Source organism: Paramormyrops kingsleyae, chromosome 8, assembly GCF_048594095.1.
Source record: "Paramormyrops kingsleyae isolate MSU_618 chromosome 8, PKINGS_0.4, whole genome shotgun sequence".
Lineage (NCBI taxonomy): Eukaryota > Metazoa > Chordata > Actinopteri > Osteoglossiformes > Mormyridae > Paramormyrops > Paramormyrops kingsleyae.
In genome coordinates, this window is record NC_132804.1 from 8555330 (window position 1) to 8574349 (window position 19020).

At 44.2% G+C, this 19020-nt stretch overlaps 1 protein-coding gene across 14 annotated transcripts in view; it reads right to left on the minus strand.

The window, feature by feature from the left end:
* LOC111852044 (rap1 GTPase-activating protein 1) overlaps positions 1-19020 on the minus strand; it is an 87532-nt gene that overhangs the window by 6836 nt on the left and 61676 nt on the right. For 7 of the 14 annotated variants that reach the window (XM_023827536.2, XM_023827534.2, XM_023827532.2 and 4 more), the window contains 14 exons: positions 11414-11461; positions 11095-11133; positions 10808-10993; positions 9814-9917; positions 8624-8702; positions 8394-8447; positions 7527-7610; positions 6061-6161; positions 5685-5814; positions 3856-4011; positions 3402-3473; positions 3046-3132; positions 2346-2486; positions 1217-1348 (listed from right to left, as the gene is read on the minus strand). In XM_023827536.2, coding sequence (XP_023683304.2) covers positions 1217-1348; positions 2346-2486; positions 3046-3132; positions 3402-3473; positions 3856-4011; positions 5685-5814; positions 6061-6161; positions 7527-7610; positions 8394-8447; positions 8624-8702; positions 9814-9917; positions 10808-10993; positions 11095-11133; positions 11414-11461 — 1413 coding nt within the window. Of the gene's footprint in view, positions 1-1216; positions 1349-2345; positions 2487-3045; positions 3133-3401; positions 3474-3855; positions 4012-5684; positions 5815-6060; positions 6162-7526; positions 7611-8393; positions 8448-8623; positions 8703-9813; positions 9918-10807; positions 10994-11094; positions 11134-11413; positions 11462-12471; positions 12508-15625; positions 15962-19020 lie in introns of those variants that run through there. The other 7 variants (XM_072715128.1, XM_072715129.1, XM_023827544.2 and 4 more) reach the window with 4 other exon arrangements.

Below are 19020 nucleotides of genomic sequence, written 5' to 3' on the forward strand. Positions count from 1 at the left end.
GTTTTGTGGAATTGTTCCTGAAGACTAATTTCAGACAGGTAGATGGCAGCATAGCATCACATTTGTCAACACCTGCCGATGATTGTCTGGCATAGCAGTTTCTGGGTTGCTCAGGCTTCTGTACCCTAGAACTTTCTATGGCAATAGTAGATGCACATTTGGGTGCATCTGTGAAGCTGAATAACCCTTTTGTAAATAAATGCATCTGTATTGCATAGACATGGAGCAGATGTTCAGGGCTCACTCATGCAGGGTCTGGGGCTGCAGGTCATGCTGAGAGGTGGCCATGCAGGGGATGCTGCAGCAGGGTCTTTCTGGTGATGCGGACAAGGAGGAGGGACCAGCCACTGGAATCAATTCACTCGGAAATTCAACCTGGCGTCGGGGGTTAGCTTGCAAACACGGCAAGAAGCGTGACAGCGTGACAAAGCCAGTAGAAAGGGTAGCGTGAGAGAGAGAGGGAGAAGGGGAGATAGGCTTGGCTGACAGTTCGAGTTCAAAGAGTTCCAGATTGAGAACCCCGACATCGAAAGAACTTCTCCATTGCTCCCCAGCGTTCATTCAGGCTAGGCTGAGTGACATCGGGCCCCATCTGACCCAACATCTAGGATGTATACAGGATGCAACGTGGTAAGCTCCCACCCCAGTCATTCCATGGCCGTTTCTCCATGTCAACGTGGGGTGGTGAGGGATGAAGGGGCCATTGTCTGAGAGTTGAAAGGTCTGTCAAAGGCAGAGGTACGTTCTGGGTATGGCCTCTTAGCACCTGACTAAATGGCTGACCTGGAAGCACTCGCAGACTAAACAAACACCGAAAAACGACTTGTGTAAATCAGAGTCGCCGGAGACTAGAGATCTACTGTGACATCAGGAAATACATCAAATCACTGTGATGATGGGTGTGGGGGGGGGGCGTATTTACAATGCATACTACTTTGGTGAATCTGAGAGACTTCATCACTCCACTGCAAGTTGGATTTACTCCAAATATACTACACGTAAGTTTATTTTTGAAGGAATTTTTGTATGCTGGCTCTAGGGGAGGCTGTACGCATTGGAGACGTATGTGGACCATGTTAGCAGAGACCTGGGGAACGTGGCTTCACAGAGAGGCTACTAGGTGCTTGACTGTGGCTTAATTAGTGGTGAGACATTGCAATTAGTCTGACCAGGCCAATCAGTTGAGGGAGGGTGGCCCCAAAGCGGTTTTACTTACTATCCCCGGGGCTTTTGGGGTCTCCGGGGCATTGTGGCTAAAGCTGCCACTGTGACTAGTGGAGACTGTGTGTGGCTTCCTGTTACTGAGGCCCATGGTGTCCATAGACTGGCTTCTGCTGCGGATCACCCTCTACGGAGAGAGACGCAGAGACACGTTGAGCTCGTAGTGCCTAGGGTTAAACAGCAGGAGGTGCCGCGGAATGAGAGGAGAGTGTTAGACAAAGGGAGAGAATGAGTCAAGAGTCCCATGGAAAATGATGATTGAAGGGCAGAATCAATGGAGGGCATAATTTTTGATGAAGGAGAGTTCTGGAAGGTACTAGCGATAAACATTTGGGCAAGAAATATGGAGGAGACATAGAGAGGCATCTAAAGAAAAGGGTGAAGCATGCATACTGCCCAACACCAACACAACAGCTCAAAAAGGAGGAAGCCTCAGGGGTTCCAGAAGGTTCCCCTTGCCACAGGCCAGCACCCCCAGCCCAGCAAAAGAGCAGAGACAGCGCTTCTGATTCCTCCAGCACTTCTGGGCTTCTGAGAACCTCCACATATCTTCACATCCAGGATTAGAGACCATGTCATGACTGGCAATGAGATCATGAATAAGAACAGGCTGGTCAATCCCCCCCCCAAGAGAGGCATAGATGATCTGGATCTGAGGGATATAGGCAGCAATCCCCAGTACGCTGTGACAATCACACCACAAATGGTCATATAAGCATCTTATGGAGAGGAACTAACCAGTATATATTAGCAATATATTGGCAAACAGTTTCTTTTGATCTTAAAGTAACAACTGAAAGGAAATTTACCAGAACTCCTTGATGTTCACACTAACAGAACTCCAAAGGCAAGAGGATATGTACACATCAAAGGGTCGCAGCTTTAGATAAAGGGCAAATTCCTTGGCCGTTAGTGTAGAAGATCATAATTCAGAAATGTGGAGCAGAGTCTGAATTTGTGAAATTAACCTATTACTTAATTTGTTGGCAGTTTTGTTATCATTGTACAATTCTTCCTCCATTCCTCAGTTTACAGCTGCATGGGTAGAGTTTTTGAGTAAGTGTCCACTTTCATTGGCTAAGGAACATTAACATGCAGCACTGCTGAATGGTCAGAGGGGATACCTTGAAGGACTCAAAGAAGCCTCCCCCTCCTGCACTGCCATTCTCCAGCTTCTCGTCCTCGCCCCCCAAGCCCATCATGGCCTGACTGTTGGCGTGGAGCTCTTCGTACAGCGTCTCTAGCAGGGCAGTCCGTGTGCGCTCCTGGACATACAAACACACACCAGACACAGAAACACACCATTTTAGGCTATGCCTTCAGGGGACCCTGACTCAGACTCCAACTTTCTCCCAATTAATGGGCATTGATCATTACGCATACTTGACCATACTTGTGTTCTTGCGTACTCATTTGATGTCCATCTCCCATTGCTGTTGACCAGTTCCAATACTCAAGAACAGAAGTATGGAGGGCAGTGAAAATCTCCAGATGTCATTCTTGCCCAGTCCTATATATCAAGGGTGCATTTGTTGCATCCTCACTAACGAGAACAATCCCATAATTCATTGCATCCCAAATTCATTCTTGGGAGGCAAGATAGCAAGACCGCTCTTGACAAGAACAGAAGTACGCTCTTTGTGTTCTTGGTATTGACAAACCCCCAATGACTCCTAAACACATTTCAACACGCTTAACATTAATCTTAAAATCTTTCTATCTATGACATTTTGTCAAAAGATGTCCGAGCTGCAGCAAAACCAGCAGATGTGCCGGCTAACTGGCTAAACCTCGCCATCGCAGAGAAGTGTTGTGGGGAGATACCTCCAGCTTGGCAAACTTCTCGGCCTTATAGCAAGCGTATTCGGCGTTGATGAGCTTGGTGAGGAGGAACTCGTGGAATTCTGGGCCCTGCAAGCAGGATTAGTGAGAAGCAGGAGGGAAAAAAACAGAAGTTATGCGGGAGATGTCAGGACCAAATGGTGCGACAGAGACACTTTCCTGGGTTATAGGTGACATCCATAAACAAGTGACTTTCAGTAACAATCGTGAATCATCTTAGACTTCAAAACACAATGACTTAATGAAGCACTTACAGCTTTGAATTCTGAGTTTGTATACCCAAAAAATGAAAGGATAAGCATAAAGCTTCTGTAAGACGGACAGCAATATGGACCCACCTTCCTGAATACTGCCGGATCTGGGAGGGCGGGTCCGAAGAAGGGCACATCGTCTCTGGCTGTCACAGACACCTGGATGGATGGTAAACTATGTGGGACTATGTCATGATTTGTCAGAGTATAGGGGGTGTGGCCTCTTGACAGGGGGTGTGGCCTTTTGACAGAGGGTGTGGCCTTTTGACAGAGGGTGTGGCCATTTGACATAGCTGTGCCACCTTGAAGGAATGCTTCTGGATAAACTGTCTGATCTGGACATTTCAGTTTGTTCCTTACTATGCTTACTATGAGTAATCAAGTTAGACAAGTTCAGTCACAGGGTGAGATGTTTTAAAAAGGGCTTCATTGCCTTAGTGAAGTTATTATTTGTGCAGCAGGTGTCCTCACCTGCCAAGATTTAAACAAAGAACTAATTAAAATGCATCCTGTATTCTGTGGACCCTCATGGAGGTGTTACCTTGTATAGGACATTATCCGAGCAGGGGTTCACCACCTGGACGACCACGTAGGCATGCAAGAAGTTGGATGCAATCATGTCTGGCACAAAGGGTGTGCTCTCTTCCTGGAACACGATGGCCACAATGTCGTTCCCGATGTGCCGCTTCCGCTGGAGCTGCAATGCCAAGGACTGACGTCACTGGCCTTGCGGCAGCTGAACGCATGAGTGTCCCCTCCCTCTGGTCAACCCAAGACGAAGACACCCCTGTAAAAACCCGACCCCTGTCCTTTTGGAGGACCTCAATGCAACAGTCAGCTGGGTTCAGGGTCCTTCAGATCCGTCACCTTCTAAGGCTTGCAACACGCATCTCCTTCCAATGAACTCCAACTAGGCTGAAAGCAACTACATTGTCATGCTGATGAAAATGGGTGGATTGCAATGGCTGGATAAAAAAATGTATTGCTGCAGTTTCTGACTCCATATGGTGCTTATGAGAGCAAATATTTATATTCAGGGCTTTGCTCCTTATTGCTATATGGCTGTTTGTCACCATATCTGGTTAACAGTTTCTGCAATTACGCAGCTGTTCCTAGGTCCAAACAGACATAACCATTGCCAAAAGGCTAAGCCTACAAGAGTGGGAATATATAAAAGGCAATGCAGATTGTCATAAAAAATCCATTGCCTAGTTGAAAATGCAAAAGGAAGATACTCAGGGCTATGAGTAAACATTAAGCAGCAGGACACAAAGCATACTCCCACATACTCCATGAGGACCGGAACTTAACTTGCCCCCTTATCCTAACAGTTTGTCCTTATGTGACACATTATATCCCAAAGTTTGTAGATTCTGTCACTGAGCCTCAGGAAACCCCAGCATATCTCCCCCATTAGGTGAAACAGGGACTGTGAAAGAACTCAGACTGTGAGCCAGAGATCAGAAATGCTGTAACTCTGCAAGGGTTTGGGGAGCGATTAACAATCAGCAAATTTTATTATGAAGAGATAAATTATGAAGAACATTATGAAGAATGTAACTGTTTACTTGAAATTGGGCACTGACATAAGTGGAGCGTTGCAACACTTGGGAGAAGCCGAAGTACCCAAAGTTTATGAGTCTGTTGAATTATGGTTTATTATTATTTGGTAAAACAGAGCTAAAAAAAGACAAAAACACGATCCCTCCCATAAAGAAGTTTACAATTCTTACACCCTGACAAATCTTAGATCATATTCTTTTTTTTTGCTCAGGAGTCTCTTATTTCGTGTACTCAGAGCAAGCACATAACTCTAAACAGTTAATAAAAACATAAACATTCTGCAACTCAGCCACCTTCGTCCATCTCTATCCCATAGCCCCGCCTCACCCAGCAGAGGTTGCTAACCCCCAAGATCATCCGCCAGCTCAGAATTTAATACACACCGTGACCTGCACATTTTATATCTGAAATTGTTTGCTTTTGTTTCCAGGGATCAGAGAATAACCATTCATTTTAAATACATTGGTGATTAGATTTTTTTGTTATTTTGATCTTCTAGAACAGGGTTATTCAACTCACGGTCCTCGAGGTCCGAGCACTGCTGGTTTTCCAGCCTTCCTTTACCTGTCAGTCAGGTGTGAAGCCTCTGACCAATCAGAACCAGTAATTATTAAACAACTACCTGGGGGAACTGAAAACACGGCCTGGATTTGGAATCGAGGTCCAGAGTTGAAGAACCCTGTTCTAGAAGCTCTTTGTCAAAATTCAGAAAGCGACACTTCAGGCAGAAGAAGACACAGAGGTGTCATTCTGAGGAGACCACACGTGGATGTGTGTGCTTTGGGTGCGTGACGAAAATGCCAGTACCTGTTGGGAGTCTCCCTCTGTGTACGGCAGTTTGGTGGACACGTGAAACATGATCTCCTTGTTGTGGAAGTTGTGGTAGACAGACTCGGTACCGGTCTGCCCATGGGTCACATCCAGCCCACCTCGGAAACTAGATGGAAGAATCAAAGGGTATTAGCAATACTACCCACCTCATCACCTAGGAGAAATATCCGTCGCGAGCAGGGTTTTCTTCTTACTAAGGATAACATTTCAGGTGTAGGGTGATATCAGATTTCAGCAATGCTTTGTCCACTTTCACACGTGAACAATGGCCACAGCCAACGCTAGGGTTAGGGCACACTTGGTCCATGGTTCTTAAGGCTGTGCACAGAATGTTTGGATAGCTCAGTCCTACCCTTTGAAATCATGTAGCTCAATCTTCTGACCCAGGAACTCCAGGAACTCCATGAAGGCTGGACTCTCCTCACTGTTACCAAACAGCTCCTCCTCTGAAGTCTACAGTAAGCGGTACAGCCATAGTCAATAGGAAATAGCAGAGCTATCATCTAAGGTTAACAGGAAATGGCTATGTAATCAGCTTTGGTCAACCGGAAATGGCAGAGCAATCAGCTGAGGTCAACAGGAAGTGGAAAGCAATCAGCTATGGTCAGCAGGAAGTGGCAAAGCAATCAGCTATGGTCAACTGGAAATGGGAGAGCAATCAGCTGAGGTCAACAGGAAGAGGCAAAGCAATCAGCTGAGGTCAACAGGAAGTGGAAAAACAGTCACGTAAACTCATAGGAAGTTGGAAGAAAATCTGCCTCTTGATATCCTCTTCCTTCCCAAAAGGGGATTCTACTCAAGTTATTTTTTTAAATGGTTACATATTACAAATAGTGTTGGGTACTGTGACAATTCGCAATGTTAGGTGATTATAGTATAGCCACACTGGTCCTTTATTATCCATGTTCTGTAAAAGTTAACTTTGGACAACTTCAGACATCCTGACCATTGTCATTGTCAAGATATATAGGCAGGTAATAGTGATATAATGTAACCTTTAATGGCTCATCTGAATATACATATCCTGTTTTTGAAGGACTAAGGAGATGATTGTACAGTCAGATTTTCTACTGTTCTGTTACTGAGTCCATTTACGACTCGTTGTGCTGTCAGCTTTTGTGCTGAAATGTCACAAGTGTTGCCTTTGAAAGACATCTTGCAAGCCTCCTTTTCACTTTCACCGGAACCATGACAAAATTCCAAATCACAAAGCTCTCACATGACTCATAAAGGACAATACAATGCCACCCTAGCTGTCTTTAGGTTTTACAGACAAGTAACAGCTAGACACCCAATGATGTCCTTGTTGGTGGTGGTCTCTGAAGCATATTAACACTAACTGGGTTAAGAATCTGTGGCAACATCCAGAAGGGCGTGCGTTCAAATCTTACAGCTGACAGATTAGCCATATCGCTATTGGGCCCTTAACCCCAATCAGACCCTACTCTCTGATCCACCATTGTATGTCGCTTTGAACAAAAGGGTCTTCTAAATAAATGCAAAATGTTAATTTAAGCAACTGCTGGGCAAGCCCAGTTTGTTAACTGTGTCAAAGCTGCTATCTCATCGTAAAACAAACACAAGCTTGACTGATTTGACCTGGCATTGCATATTTTTTTCATTTATGTAGTGTGTAGATTAAAAAGTTGGCTTGTCATTAGCATGTGCCTCTTGGGCTAATACACTAAACCAAAAAAAGATCAGATCCTTTTAATAAAACAACAGCAGGTGCACTGGAGAGGTCGCATAACCCAACAAGTCAATTAATTTTTTCAAGAAGTAGAAAAAAATCTCTATATATAAAATCTTGGAACCTACCTGCCCAAACTTTTGATAGATGACTCCAAACTTGAAATTGTTGCTGATGACATGTTCATCAAAAGTGACAATGAGCCTTGATGCCTGGGATATGAAGAGGGGGCAACATGTTAGTAAGGTGGGTACCACGATTACTGGGCAATGTACAGGCAGGTCTTTCTCTATATAGCTCCTCTTCCCCCAATACTCCTGAGAAACTGCATATCTCTATCACAATAACAAAATCTGGCATCCACGTCACAGAATCACTGTTTATGCTGCAGGGTTGCCAGCTCTCGCGCATCTGGCGTGACACTCACACCTTCAGACTCTCACGCTCACTGAAGAACTCTTACGGCAAATCTTTATTATTCCATTATAAATCTAAAATTAGCTGCATGAAAAATGTTGGGGTAGTTTGCAAACCCTACAGACTATTTACAAGGTAATAAAACTGTTACATGCATGCAAATGCGTGTGCAGACTAGTCTCAAATCAAAAATCTCACTCCATTCAGCTGTAGCAGATGACAACGCTGATGCTATGTATGTGAGTTTGCTAGGGTAGTTGCCATAACATTCAAGGATGAGTACTCATAGCCCACAGATTCAACTTTTAGGACGGACACAGGTGTTGTGACTTTAATAATGGAGCTTAGCCTGAAATGCCAACATGTTATAAAAATTTTACCTGCCAAGTGTCAGATAAGCAGGTCTACAGTCTAATTAGTTACATAGATTGAAGACTAAATAACATAATAGTAGGAGTCATTGTTTGCAAATGATGAGGCGTACTCCCTTGCTTAAGTGATTATCAGCAGCTGTGGTTACCAGAAGTTGACCGACTGTTACGGGAGAGGCTAGCAGGCCGGCAGAGTTTGGTGTTTACCTTTGGGTAGAGAACAGGGTAAAACCGGTCCACGTTCACTTCCTCACACACAAGCTGGTAAAGAGACAACAGAATACAGTTAGCAGGTGACAGAAGGTCTTTGTTTCCTGCAGCTTATGTCAGGGCCAGAATTACTAATGGCAGGATGGATCCCACAGTATGAGGCTGGCTACATCCGTCGTAGCCGGTACACCTTGGGATTTATGGCCTGGATTTTGCTAAGAGCTTACCTTGGCCATCTGGACAACATTGGGGAACTCTGTTAGGCAGGATATCGGGATCACGTCATGATATGTCTTTGCCTTTGTCCTGAAAAACGCAAAATGGGTATAAAAATATTCCAATTTTATTATGTTGGAAGTTTTAGATATGCGAACAGCAAGTAATTTTCACCACAGTAAATTTTTCTCTGCGTTTGGGTAATACGAGGTGTAGTGATTATGGTATGGGACTTGCAGCTCAAAGTTTGCTTACTCAAGTCCCAGGAACCGGCCCCAGTTGGACCCTTAGGAACTGTGTGATACCTAAATTGCTCCAGGAAAATATCCAGCTACATAAATGGATGAAAGCCATGAGGTCCTTAGGTTAAACTGTCAAAGGAGGAATTAAATGTGGATTTGAATGTAAGCGTACGTATCTGTTAACAGCTTTACACAAAAACTGACAGGAGAGATTTATCAGGAAAGTGAGTCATCTTGCCAATGTTAGATTTGACTTGTCTAATAACATTTTGAAAAACAATATGTATTATGCAATAAAAACTGGCAGAAATGTGTATTTTTAGCCCTGAGATAAGCAGTGTTTGATCAAAGCTAATCCCTTTTTAGCCTCCCTGCCACAAACAAAACAAACAAGCACTACTTGTATCACTGTCAGTAGAAGAATATTAGGAATGGGAAAAGAGAGTTTGCAGGACCCAGCAGTAGTAAGATTCCTCTGTGCTAAGGGCTGCTAACTGGCCTGAACTGGTCATCTGTGGACGGGTCAGGTTGCCCGGCGACCGGTGACCCTTTTCATGTTCACTGATGGAAGGTGCCGTGTGACAGTGCATAACCTGGTTATTTTGATATTTGTCCTGAATATTCCAGGAACACAGTAAAACATGCTTTTTGGGGTCATCTATGATGCATAGGTTCTTTAGTGGTACAGAGAGATAGACGAAATCAACAAAGTATAGAAGAGGTTGTGGTACACAGAGCTGAAAAGATGTCAATGCATGGAGATGAGAATGGAATAAGTTGGGAAGCTGGAGAAGCATCCAGAAAATGAGAAGAACCACTAATGCTGAGAAATGAATGAAAGAATGAATGAATGAATGAATGAATGAAAAGTTAGGATCAGGGAACAAGGGAAAAGAAAGGGGTAGAAATCAGACAAGGAGGGATGACAGGAAAGACAACGGGAATGTGACATGTGACACCTTAGCAGCAGACGGAGGTGCTCCTGGTCCCCAATGACATCATACTTCACGGAGAAGACCAGGTGTCCCAGGGCGCTGTCCATGGAATAGTAGTTAAAGTGCTCCTGTCGGAACATCACCAAGGAGACAGCATTATTGACATTCATAGATTACCTCATCATTCATACGTGCAATAAAAAGTCTTGTCAAGCCAAGGACCAAACAAACATCTTCGCCATCTACAAACTGCATGACTTTCCAGGAAAAAATGTAATTGGTCTTCCGAGTTAAAAATCTGACATCCAAACAAGGAGGACCAATCAAATGTATGTCACTGTTACAGTGAACCTGTAATGTATGTTGCAATAAGGTATGCTGCAACAGAATTATCTGTCCTCAGTTCCCCACTGGAAATTTACATTTTTGATAGAGACTTTATCCAGTCACCTTATTTGCATCAACCAGTACCGTTTTGTTCAGGTCTTTGTTGACGGAAGGAAAACATGGGATGTCTAAGGTATTTGATAGTGACTTGCTCGTCTTCATACAGCCAGCCAATTAAGCTCTCAATGGATAGATTATATCTTTAAATGTGCATTTTCGATTCATGAGTCTGGGACTAATTTAATCCTATTGACCACAGGGACTCTCAAACTTCCACTTTGGTCATCAGAATAGCAGATTGAAAAAACACATCAAGGTCATTGCTATCTCCAGCAATGCGGACTCCTGTCCATACTGATAAAATATAGGTTAGCATGTTGACCCCATGATCCTGATTTGAGCAGCGGTGACTTTCTTGGAACCTTTATCTGAGATGGTCACAACACCGTAACTTCTTCCATTGATCCCTTTTAGTTTCTTTTTAGCTTCTTTTATCTTTTTACGTTAATTTGCTAACTTTGTCATTTGAATCATGCCCCCCCCCCAGTTTCCATGTGAATATTTTTTGTTATTTTATTTAATTCTGTTATTCTGCACTATGATGTCTTATCCAGGAATGTATATATCTGACCTTGCCCATGAAGTGCTTCCTGTATATCTTGGCTGTAGTGTTGCTCTCCAACTTGACTCGGGAAGCCGGAGACTGCAGCTGCTCCGGGTCGATTTCCCCGCCTAACTCATGATTGGTCCCCTCGATCCAATACCCTCCAAACTGGGGCAGTAGGATCAGTGGGAAGGGTCTTTCCCGAGCCAGCACCTGGGTGACCGTGGCAACAGTGAGGCCAATAAGAAGTCGGAATGGATTGCCGTTCAAATGCTACCTCACCAAGCCTCAATGGGAAGCAGAGAGGCTCTCACCTCATGCACGCTGGGGTAGGGGATGTAGTCTTCCTCAGTCTAAGGAGACAATGGACACATGTCACAGAATGGTGAGAGAGGCGCTCCGAATTCAAATTATGTCACTTCTCCGTGGAGACCAGCCACGACGTGGAGAGAATGCTCGGTCTCATTAAATGTTACTGTCAATGCTGTCAGCGCCGTCTTGGTCGTAAGTAAGATGGAGTAGCTCAGAGGAGAGCAGCTGACAAATTTTTTGACATATCTGCACATTAGCAGGCTGCTGGGAACTAAGTCGCCAGAACTGATGGATCTTGGAAAGATGGAGGGTAAAACTTACCTTAAGCGGGGGAGGAAATGTGCACCTCTGTTCATCCATTCTGCTGCCCTGAAAAGTAGAGAGAAGCCCACCATGAACCCTTCCACTAGGGCAGAGCACGTGTCATGTAGGTGGTGTTACATCATAGGCATCTTAGATTGGATTGGCTTGCTGACTTATGACCTCATACTCCATTATAACCACTGAAAACAGAATTAAGAAGTACACAATTCAATGGCCTTCTGGTGCATAGCACAGGGCACATAGCAAAGGTATGATACTGACACTGGATGTGCTATCAGCCGACAAATAAAGAGGACATTAGAAGTGTGAAGCTAACAAACAGGCAAAGTGATTGTTGAAAGGCCTAAGAAAATGTCAGAGGACAAAAGCAAGAGTAGCTGAAAGGCAGAGCAAGGAGTGCTGTGTAGATGGAAGATAAAACAGCCATTGGAGACAGTGTCACATGTGAAAGGCCAGCTTGGAACTGGTTTGACAAGCCCAGAGAATGACCCAGTGAGGCTGTCGCTCTTGATGTCACTGATATCATCGTATTGAAGGGCTGGATTTCACCCAGTCGCTGATAGCATAGATACAAAGCGTCCCTCCATCGAAAATTATTTTCTCACATGGGGAGTTCAAACAGAACGAGACACGAATGAGACATAAGACTGGGACAAAACAATGACACAAAATTCAAAGCCTCCCTGTTACACCAGTCTTCCTGAACGAACCTCAGCAGGGGGTGAGGGGGGCTAAAGCAATTTCAGTCAGAAGATTTTCATCAAAAGAGCAACCGTCTCAAGGGAGACAAAGGTTTAGCCTGAAGTCCACATGCGAATTAGCTGATGTGACTTTGTAGCTGTTGCTCTTTTTAGGGGTCCACATTTTGTCAGATGACACACACACACACACACACACACACACACACACAAACAACCATAGACAGACAAATAACAAATCTCTGAACCAACGTAGTAATCCAATGAGAAGATCATGCACCTTCAAAGTGCACTTCAAAAGTAGCAAAGCAGAGAGGAACTATAGAGGAAGTCAAAAACATGTAAAATCTAACTCACCTGCATCCTTGCAATCATGTTAAATAAGTCCGTAGTCTGGGGAGAGACAGCAATAAACCAGAGATAGTTTTACTTCTTTCCCATGACACACGAACGCAACGGCCTGGAGGGCTGAGTGCGGAATGAGCCCGGCCCTCTCAGTGATCAGCTCCTCAACCAAAATACTGCTTTACAAAGGAGCCATTCTGGCACAACACCTTAACAGCATTTATTCCATTTCATACAGCTGCTCAGTTGAATATGAAACACACACACAGGAGAGACTATCATGCTGACCAGACCTTATTCTGCCTTAACTCAAAGTGCTTACATTCTTTGGATACAATTTACATACATTTTTACATTATTATATCTTCCTTATTTGATTATCATTCTTATAAATAGCCATTTCTTCTAAAATAGTTTATAAAAAACATAATGTGAAACATTTCTTTTTATAAATCATTTATCATACATTAATTTGAAATATTAGTTCTGAAATAGCTGTTTTTTATATTTTGGAGTAGAAAACAAAAATGGCATTTCAGAATTCATAAAGCCACTGTAATGAACTGTTAATGTCAGGGGCCAGTTTATTGTAATAAATATAACAGCATGCATGTAAACATGCCCTTTTACAATGACGTCATTCTACATTAGGGATAACTATTCAGGGAAAAATGACTAAATTACTGAGTATTAAAATAAAGTACTGAGTAAGTCCATGTACTTGAATAAAAGCGAGAGGAAAGAGGAGCATGCATCAATATTTGTTTTGATATTGCAAAATAATAATAAAAAAATAAACATGTAACAGAATTATTTGCCAAAAAAACCCAAGCCCACTTTATGATGTCAGTGTTCAGCGCTCCCCATCTGTCCATCCATCCATCCGTCCATCCATCCATCCATCCATCCATCCATCGCCTGATGCCATTCTCAAGCAGTACCCTGGGGTAGACTTTGGACAGTAAACACATGTTTACTGTCCATATTATTGCAGCGCAATAATATTTAAAAGCAATGAACCTTCCAGCAAATACATCTGCAGGTTGTGTGGCCAGTGATAAAGCTGGACTTAATAAAATGGAGCTTCTGATTGGCTGGAATCCAGTATGCTAATGAATATGGCAATGCTCTGCTGAAAGCATGACATTGAAAAATGGAGTCAGATTAAGAGTGCATTTCAGTATTATTGTAAGCAGAGAAGTTCCAAGAAAAAGGTTGAATTTCTTATTTTGGACTCCTTATCTTTTGGCCTGGTATTACTCCCTTCAGCTACCATCGTAAATGCTGCAAAATTGTTATCATTTGTCATGACCCAAAAAGAGGATGATCTCAAAGCTCCATAATTTAATGAACACAACTGGGTCTTACGAGTCTATATTACGACTATTAATCTGCCTGCAATGCTGGCATTTGTCAAAACAACCAGCGTGACCTCATCAGGTTAAGTTATGCTAATTAATCTGTGTTCTTGGAATTAATTAGTGCTCTATGTACCTACCGTATGAAGCATTTGCACTGCTGTTTAAAGAGGTTTAAATTTAATGAAGCCATTGAGGAAAAGTCATGTTTTTCATTCTGCAACGTTATTTGAATTAAACAACAAACGGAGTTTGCTCAGTCGGAAGAAAAACACACACGCACACATACAGAGCAGACACCTCCGGGCTGGAAAAGCGGGTACATCTTGCCTTGCAAGTGCTCCAAACAAAAGCCACAGCCCGGGGATATGTAAACAAAGCAGGGACACCACCTTAAAAGCAAACACACGGGACGGCCAGGCAAACAGAGAGGCTGTGAACCGGAGTGGGGGTGCGTCCGTGTCATGCCGGTCCCCGACCAGGCCAGCTGCGCCACGGACCCCCCCCCGGGCATCTCAGTCGGCTCCCCACACTCCTTTCTAAGGTTATTACCACCAGACGCCTTGTAATAATACAACATACTTATTCCTGGTAGAATTCTTTCATATCTGGTCCCAATGAATACCCAGGAACACAATTTATTTCCCATTTAAAGTACAATTGTTTATGTAAAATATATATATATGTATTTCACTCTGCTCGGAGGACTTTCACTTGCTTACAAAATGGTAAAAATCCTTGTAACTAAATAACTCTCACACAAATGTTTTCCTACTCTGAGTTCAGGTGTAAAGACATGAGCGCATCATTTGGGATATGAATGCTTCTCCGTGGGATTTGGCACATATACCACAGGGAAAAAGGTGAAAACCTAACAGATAAAGCATTGTAACAACAGCAGAATTATGCGGTGCTCTTCTACTGGAATGTTTCATGTGTTAAGTGGGAGATTCAGCTGCCATTGTGAAGACTCTTACTACCCTATATGGTAGTAAATTGCATCCAGTACAACAATGTAGTGTCTATAGGGTCACCTCTGTGTCCCTCTCTCTGAACTACACACACGACAAGAGAATAATTTTTTTTTTTGCTCACATTTCCAAAAATGTTATATCAGGGATGAACTTGGAACAGACATCTGGAACTGGACTCCGGAACCGACCCGGAAGGTATTCCAGCTCTGTCTATCATCTATCATGCCCCTGGCACACCCTCTACAGCACGGGTGTCAAACTCCAGTCCTGGGGGGCTGGAGCCCTGCACAGTTTTTGGTTTCCCCGCATTTAACACACCTGGTTCAACTCCTTGTGCTAATTACCACACAGCTCTTCAGCTGAATCATTCGTGGTGGAACAGGGAAAGAACTAAGCTACACAGGGCTCTGGCCCCCCAGGACTGGAGTTTGACACCCCTGCTCTACAGCAAGACGCAATTTTTAAATTCTGAAAAACGACAGATGAGTAGAAACAGGTGGGACGGGTCCGACGTGGACAGATGCTTGACGAAACACATACACATACACGTGTGTGAACACGCAGTCCCGTCACGCTACAACGCTGCACACTGACATACACGCGTGTGGACACGCAGTCCCGTCACGCTACAATGCTGCACACTGACATACACGCGTGTGGACACGCAGTCCTGTCACGCTACAACGCTGCACACTGAATGGCTCAAAGTGGGGAACACTGGTTTTTTTCACCATTTCACCATGATGAGATAATATTATAAAAACAAGCCCTCTCAGTCACACACACACAAACACAAACACACACAAACACGTAGGTGCCCAGCAGAGGACTTACATCACTGTGTCGTCTCCGCTGGTCCCCCATCGTCAGTGGATAGGCCAGAGTCACACGGTAATTCTTCGCCATTTTTAACAGCCCCCCCACCCCCCCGCCAGGTCCCGACGCTCCTGTGGAACAGGAGCTCTGCCGGTGAGGGCGAGTCTGTTGGCCGGCTCACAGCTACACACGCCCACGTGGGCTCTAGGGGGGAGGACCGGTTCACTGGGTCCAGGCGTCACACCCCACAGGCTCTGGGCACGGCTGTGCACGCTTGTTTGTGTGTGGGTGTGGGCACAGGTGTGTGTGTCCCTGCCTATACGCCGGATTATAGCAGCGCATCCTCATCTGTGTGTGTGCGTATGTCTGTGTCAGTGTGTGTGACCCAGGTATGTATTACATTGTGGGGACCAAATTTCCCCCCAATGTGATTAAAAAGCTCTCATTTTGGTGTTGTAGGGACTATTTTTTTTCAGTCCCCACACATAGTTTTTCCCATAGAAATGAATGGATAGTCCCCACAAAGATATGAATACAAATGTGTGTGCGTGTGTGTGTCTGGGAGTGTTTGTGCGTGTGTGTGTGTGTGTGTGTGTGTGTGTGTGTTTGTGTCTGGGAGTGTTGGTGTGTGTGTCTCTGGGAGTGTTTGTGTGTGTGTGAAGTGTGTGTGTGTGTGTGTCTCTAGGAGTGTTTGTGTGTGTGTGTGTGCAGTGTGTTTCTGTGTGTGTGTCTGGGAGTGTGTGTGTGTGTGTGAAGTGTGTGTGTGTGTGTCTCTAGGAGTGTTTGTGTGTGTGTGTGTGCAGTGTGTTTGTGTGTGTGTGTCTGGGAGTGTGTGTGTGTGTGTCAGATCACCTTGTACACACTGTCATTTGCTTCTGCTCCTCTTCTCTCTTTTCACTATAAAGCTGTATTGCTCCCTCTCTCCACCACCTCCTTCTCTCCTCCTCTTTGAAAAACAGGTGGTTTTCTGCAGAAATGCCAGACAGATTGTACTGGACTTCTTGGTATCAAATATTTACCAAACTGATGACAGGCAAATTATCACTGTATGTCTGTCAACATTGCCAGCAGGCAGGATAATGTACTGATCTATGATGCAATCAGTGTGCGACTTGGGGAGTAAAAGAGTGTGTCTGAAATCGAGTACTGCACACTACATACTACACAGATATCTGCAAGGACAGAACATACTGTTCTCTTGGTGCACTTAGTACTTGGCATTCAAGTGAGTGTGGAATGGACTTACAGTACTGCACCATCACAGCCCGTGATTCCATTACACTTTGACCTTTTCATGGTGAAAAGAGGCCCACCTGTTGCACTGAGATGAGATGAATTTTGATAATTCCTGCTCAAATGTTTCGGTTTTAAATTGTTCACAACATAAACAAAGTATGATAATCAAATATGTTCTGTTAATAAGAATTAAACTTGAAAGCCGCTTCCTTCCTAAAGAAGATGTAAGTGATGCACAAATAGAGAAACAATGTGGAATTAACCACTAAGCACATGATAGCGATAGAATACAAAACAAGGATTGAAAAAATAATAGAAAAAAAGCACCTTCTTGGCAATGTATCATGACAATAAACCAATTTTAGAAGCAAATTTACACCCATTTTTGCATTTCATTATCGATACGGATGGAACATAGTGCTCAAGTTCACAGCAGAACTCAGAAACAATGGCGGAATCTTCTAAATACTATACTTCTGCAAGAAATGATTTTCAATGAGAGTTAATTTACCAAATTAATTATCTTGACATTTGTGTTTACATTTGTGTCAAATTAAATGTCATTAAAGTGAAAATCACTTCAGTAAATATCTTTCATGGTGATCAATTACATCAGAACCTTGGTTTTCAGCCTCTCTTGTAATAGGAAAAAATAAAAGCATAGGTAGCACTTTGGGATAAATGTTTTTTAGATGGGTGAAACATTAAGAAATGTCAAGGCATGTCAGACAACCTCCAACGTGGCTGAGAGGAGCTGCAAATGAAAGCAGACCAGAGCTTGGGACCCCCTTCAGTTTTCAAGTAACCGGAGAACGGCTTTCATGTGAAACGAGCCGGTGAGCTCGAGATGGAGCTCCCAGACGGCATGGAGTTTGCTTCATTGAAAGCCACTCTTCCATCATCATAACAGAGATCATCTCTTGCTGTGTCCCCCAGACCTCCCCTCCCGGGGCACCACAGAGGACCATTCGCTGAAGTGTTTAGTCATGAGTCTCTCTGCCTTCCTTCGCTCCTTCTCCTCTGAGCTTCCAGAGATGTAGATCTAGACGACACGCTTGGCCTTCGCCAACTGAGTAAGGGCCCAAGTGAGTGGACCGATCTCTCTTAGCCTGGTGGGGGGGGGGGGGGGGGAGTCTTTGTCCGCCGGAGTGGCAGGAGGGGGTCAGGTGACGGGAAACCTGAGTCTTTCTTGGCAGACAATAACCTTCTTGACTGTGTATATATCAACACACAGATTGTACGCGATGGTGGTGGGGGGGCGGGGGGGGGGGGGGGGGGGGGGGTAGACACAATGGCTCAGTTGATTGCACGCCTGATGTGACAGCCTCCTAGCCTTGTGGCCAGAACCTGCCAGCATGCAACCCACTGTGCACCGTGCAACTTTGTATACTTAAGGAGCCGGGAGCTGGGGGAATTCAGTGCCGTGATGTTGATTATTCTAAATGCATAGACCTGAAGAAGGGGGGGGGGGCAACCCACAGTGGGGCAAAGAGGCATGCACAAACACTTTGGCATTGTCCAGAGCCAAGATCTGCTGTCCTTTTCCCCTGTTCAGAGCACACAATTATTCTTCACAGCAAACGAGGTTATATGAATGTCAAATGAGGTGCAGCACGACAGTATAGCACCCCTTGTGGCTACAGCAGAGGTATACAGTTCCAGGGAGTTCAAGCTACTGCTATAGTCCAATTCAATTTAGATTATTGGCAAGCACCAAAGCTTTCACTTTCATTCCCCGATTCTGACCTCTCTAGCAGCCATCCATTCCAAGGGCACCATGGGAATTCTGCACCATAATAATTAACTTTTTATTTACTCTGACCTGGTATCTACATACAGTATTGTACTGTAATATATCAGTTATGTGTAAGTCACGAGGAAGGCATTTGAACCATGCAGTGTTGCACATGGCAAAGATCTGATTGATAATCTGAGCATTCTTCAGGTCAGCTGAAAACTCTCCATGAAAGAACATACTGGACTCTTTCGGGGCAGTACAGCCCATGTCAGATCTCACACCAGGCGTGGTTGCCATGTTTGGTGCAAGATTAGTGCTAGGAACCACCTCCCAGGATCAACAAAGTGAGCTGTTACTAATGTATTTGTACAATGACCATGCAGCAGATGCATTTAGAAGTAGCTCTCAAATAGTGTCCAGATCAGGAATGAGGTCATTG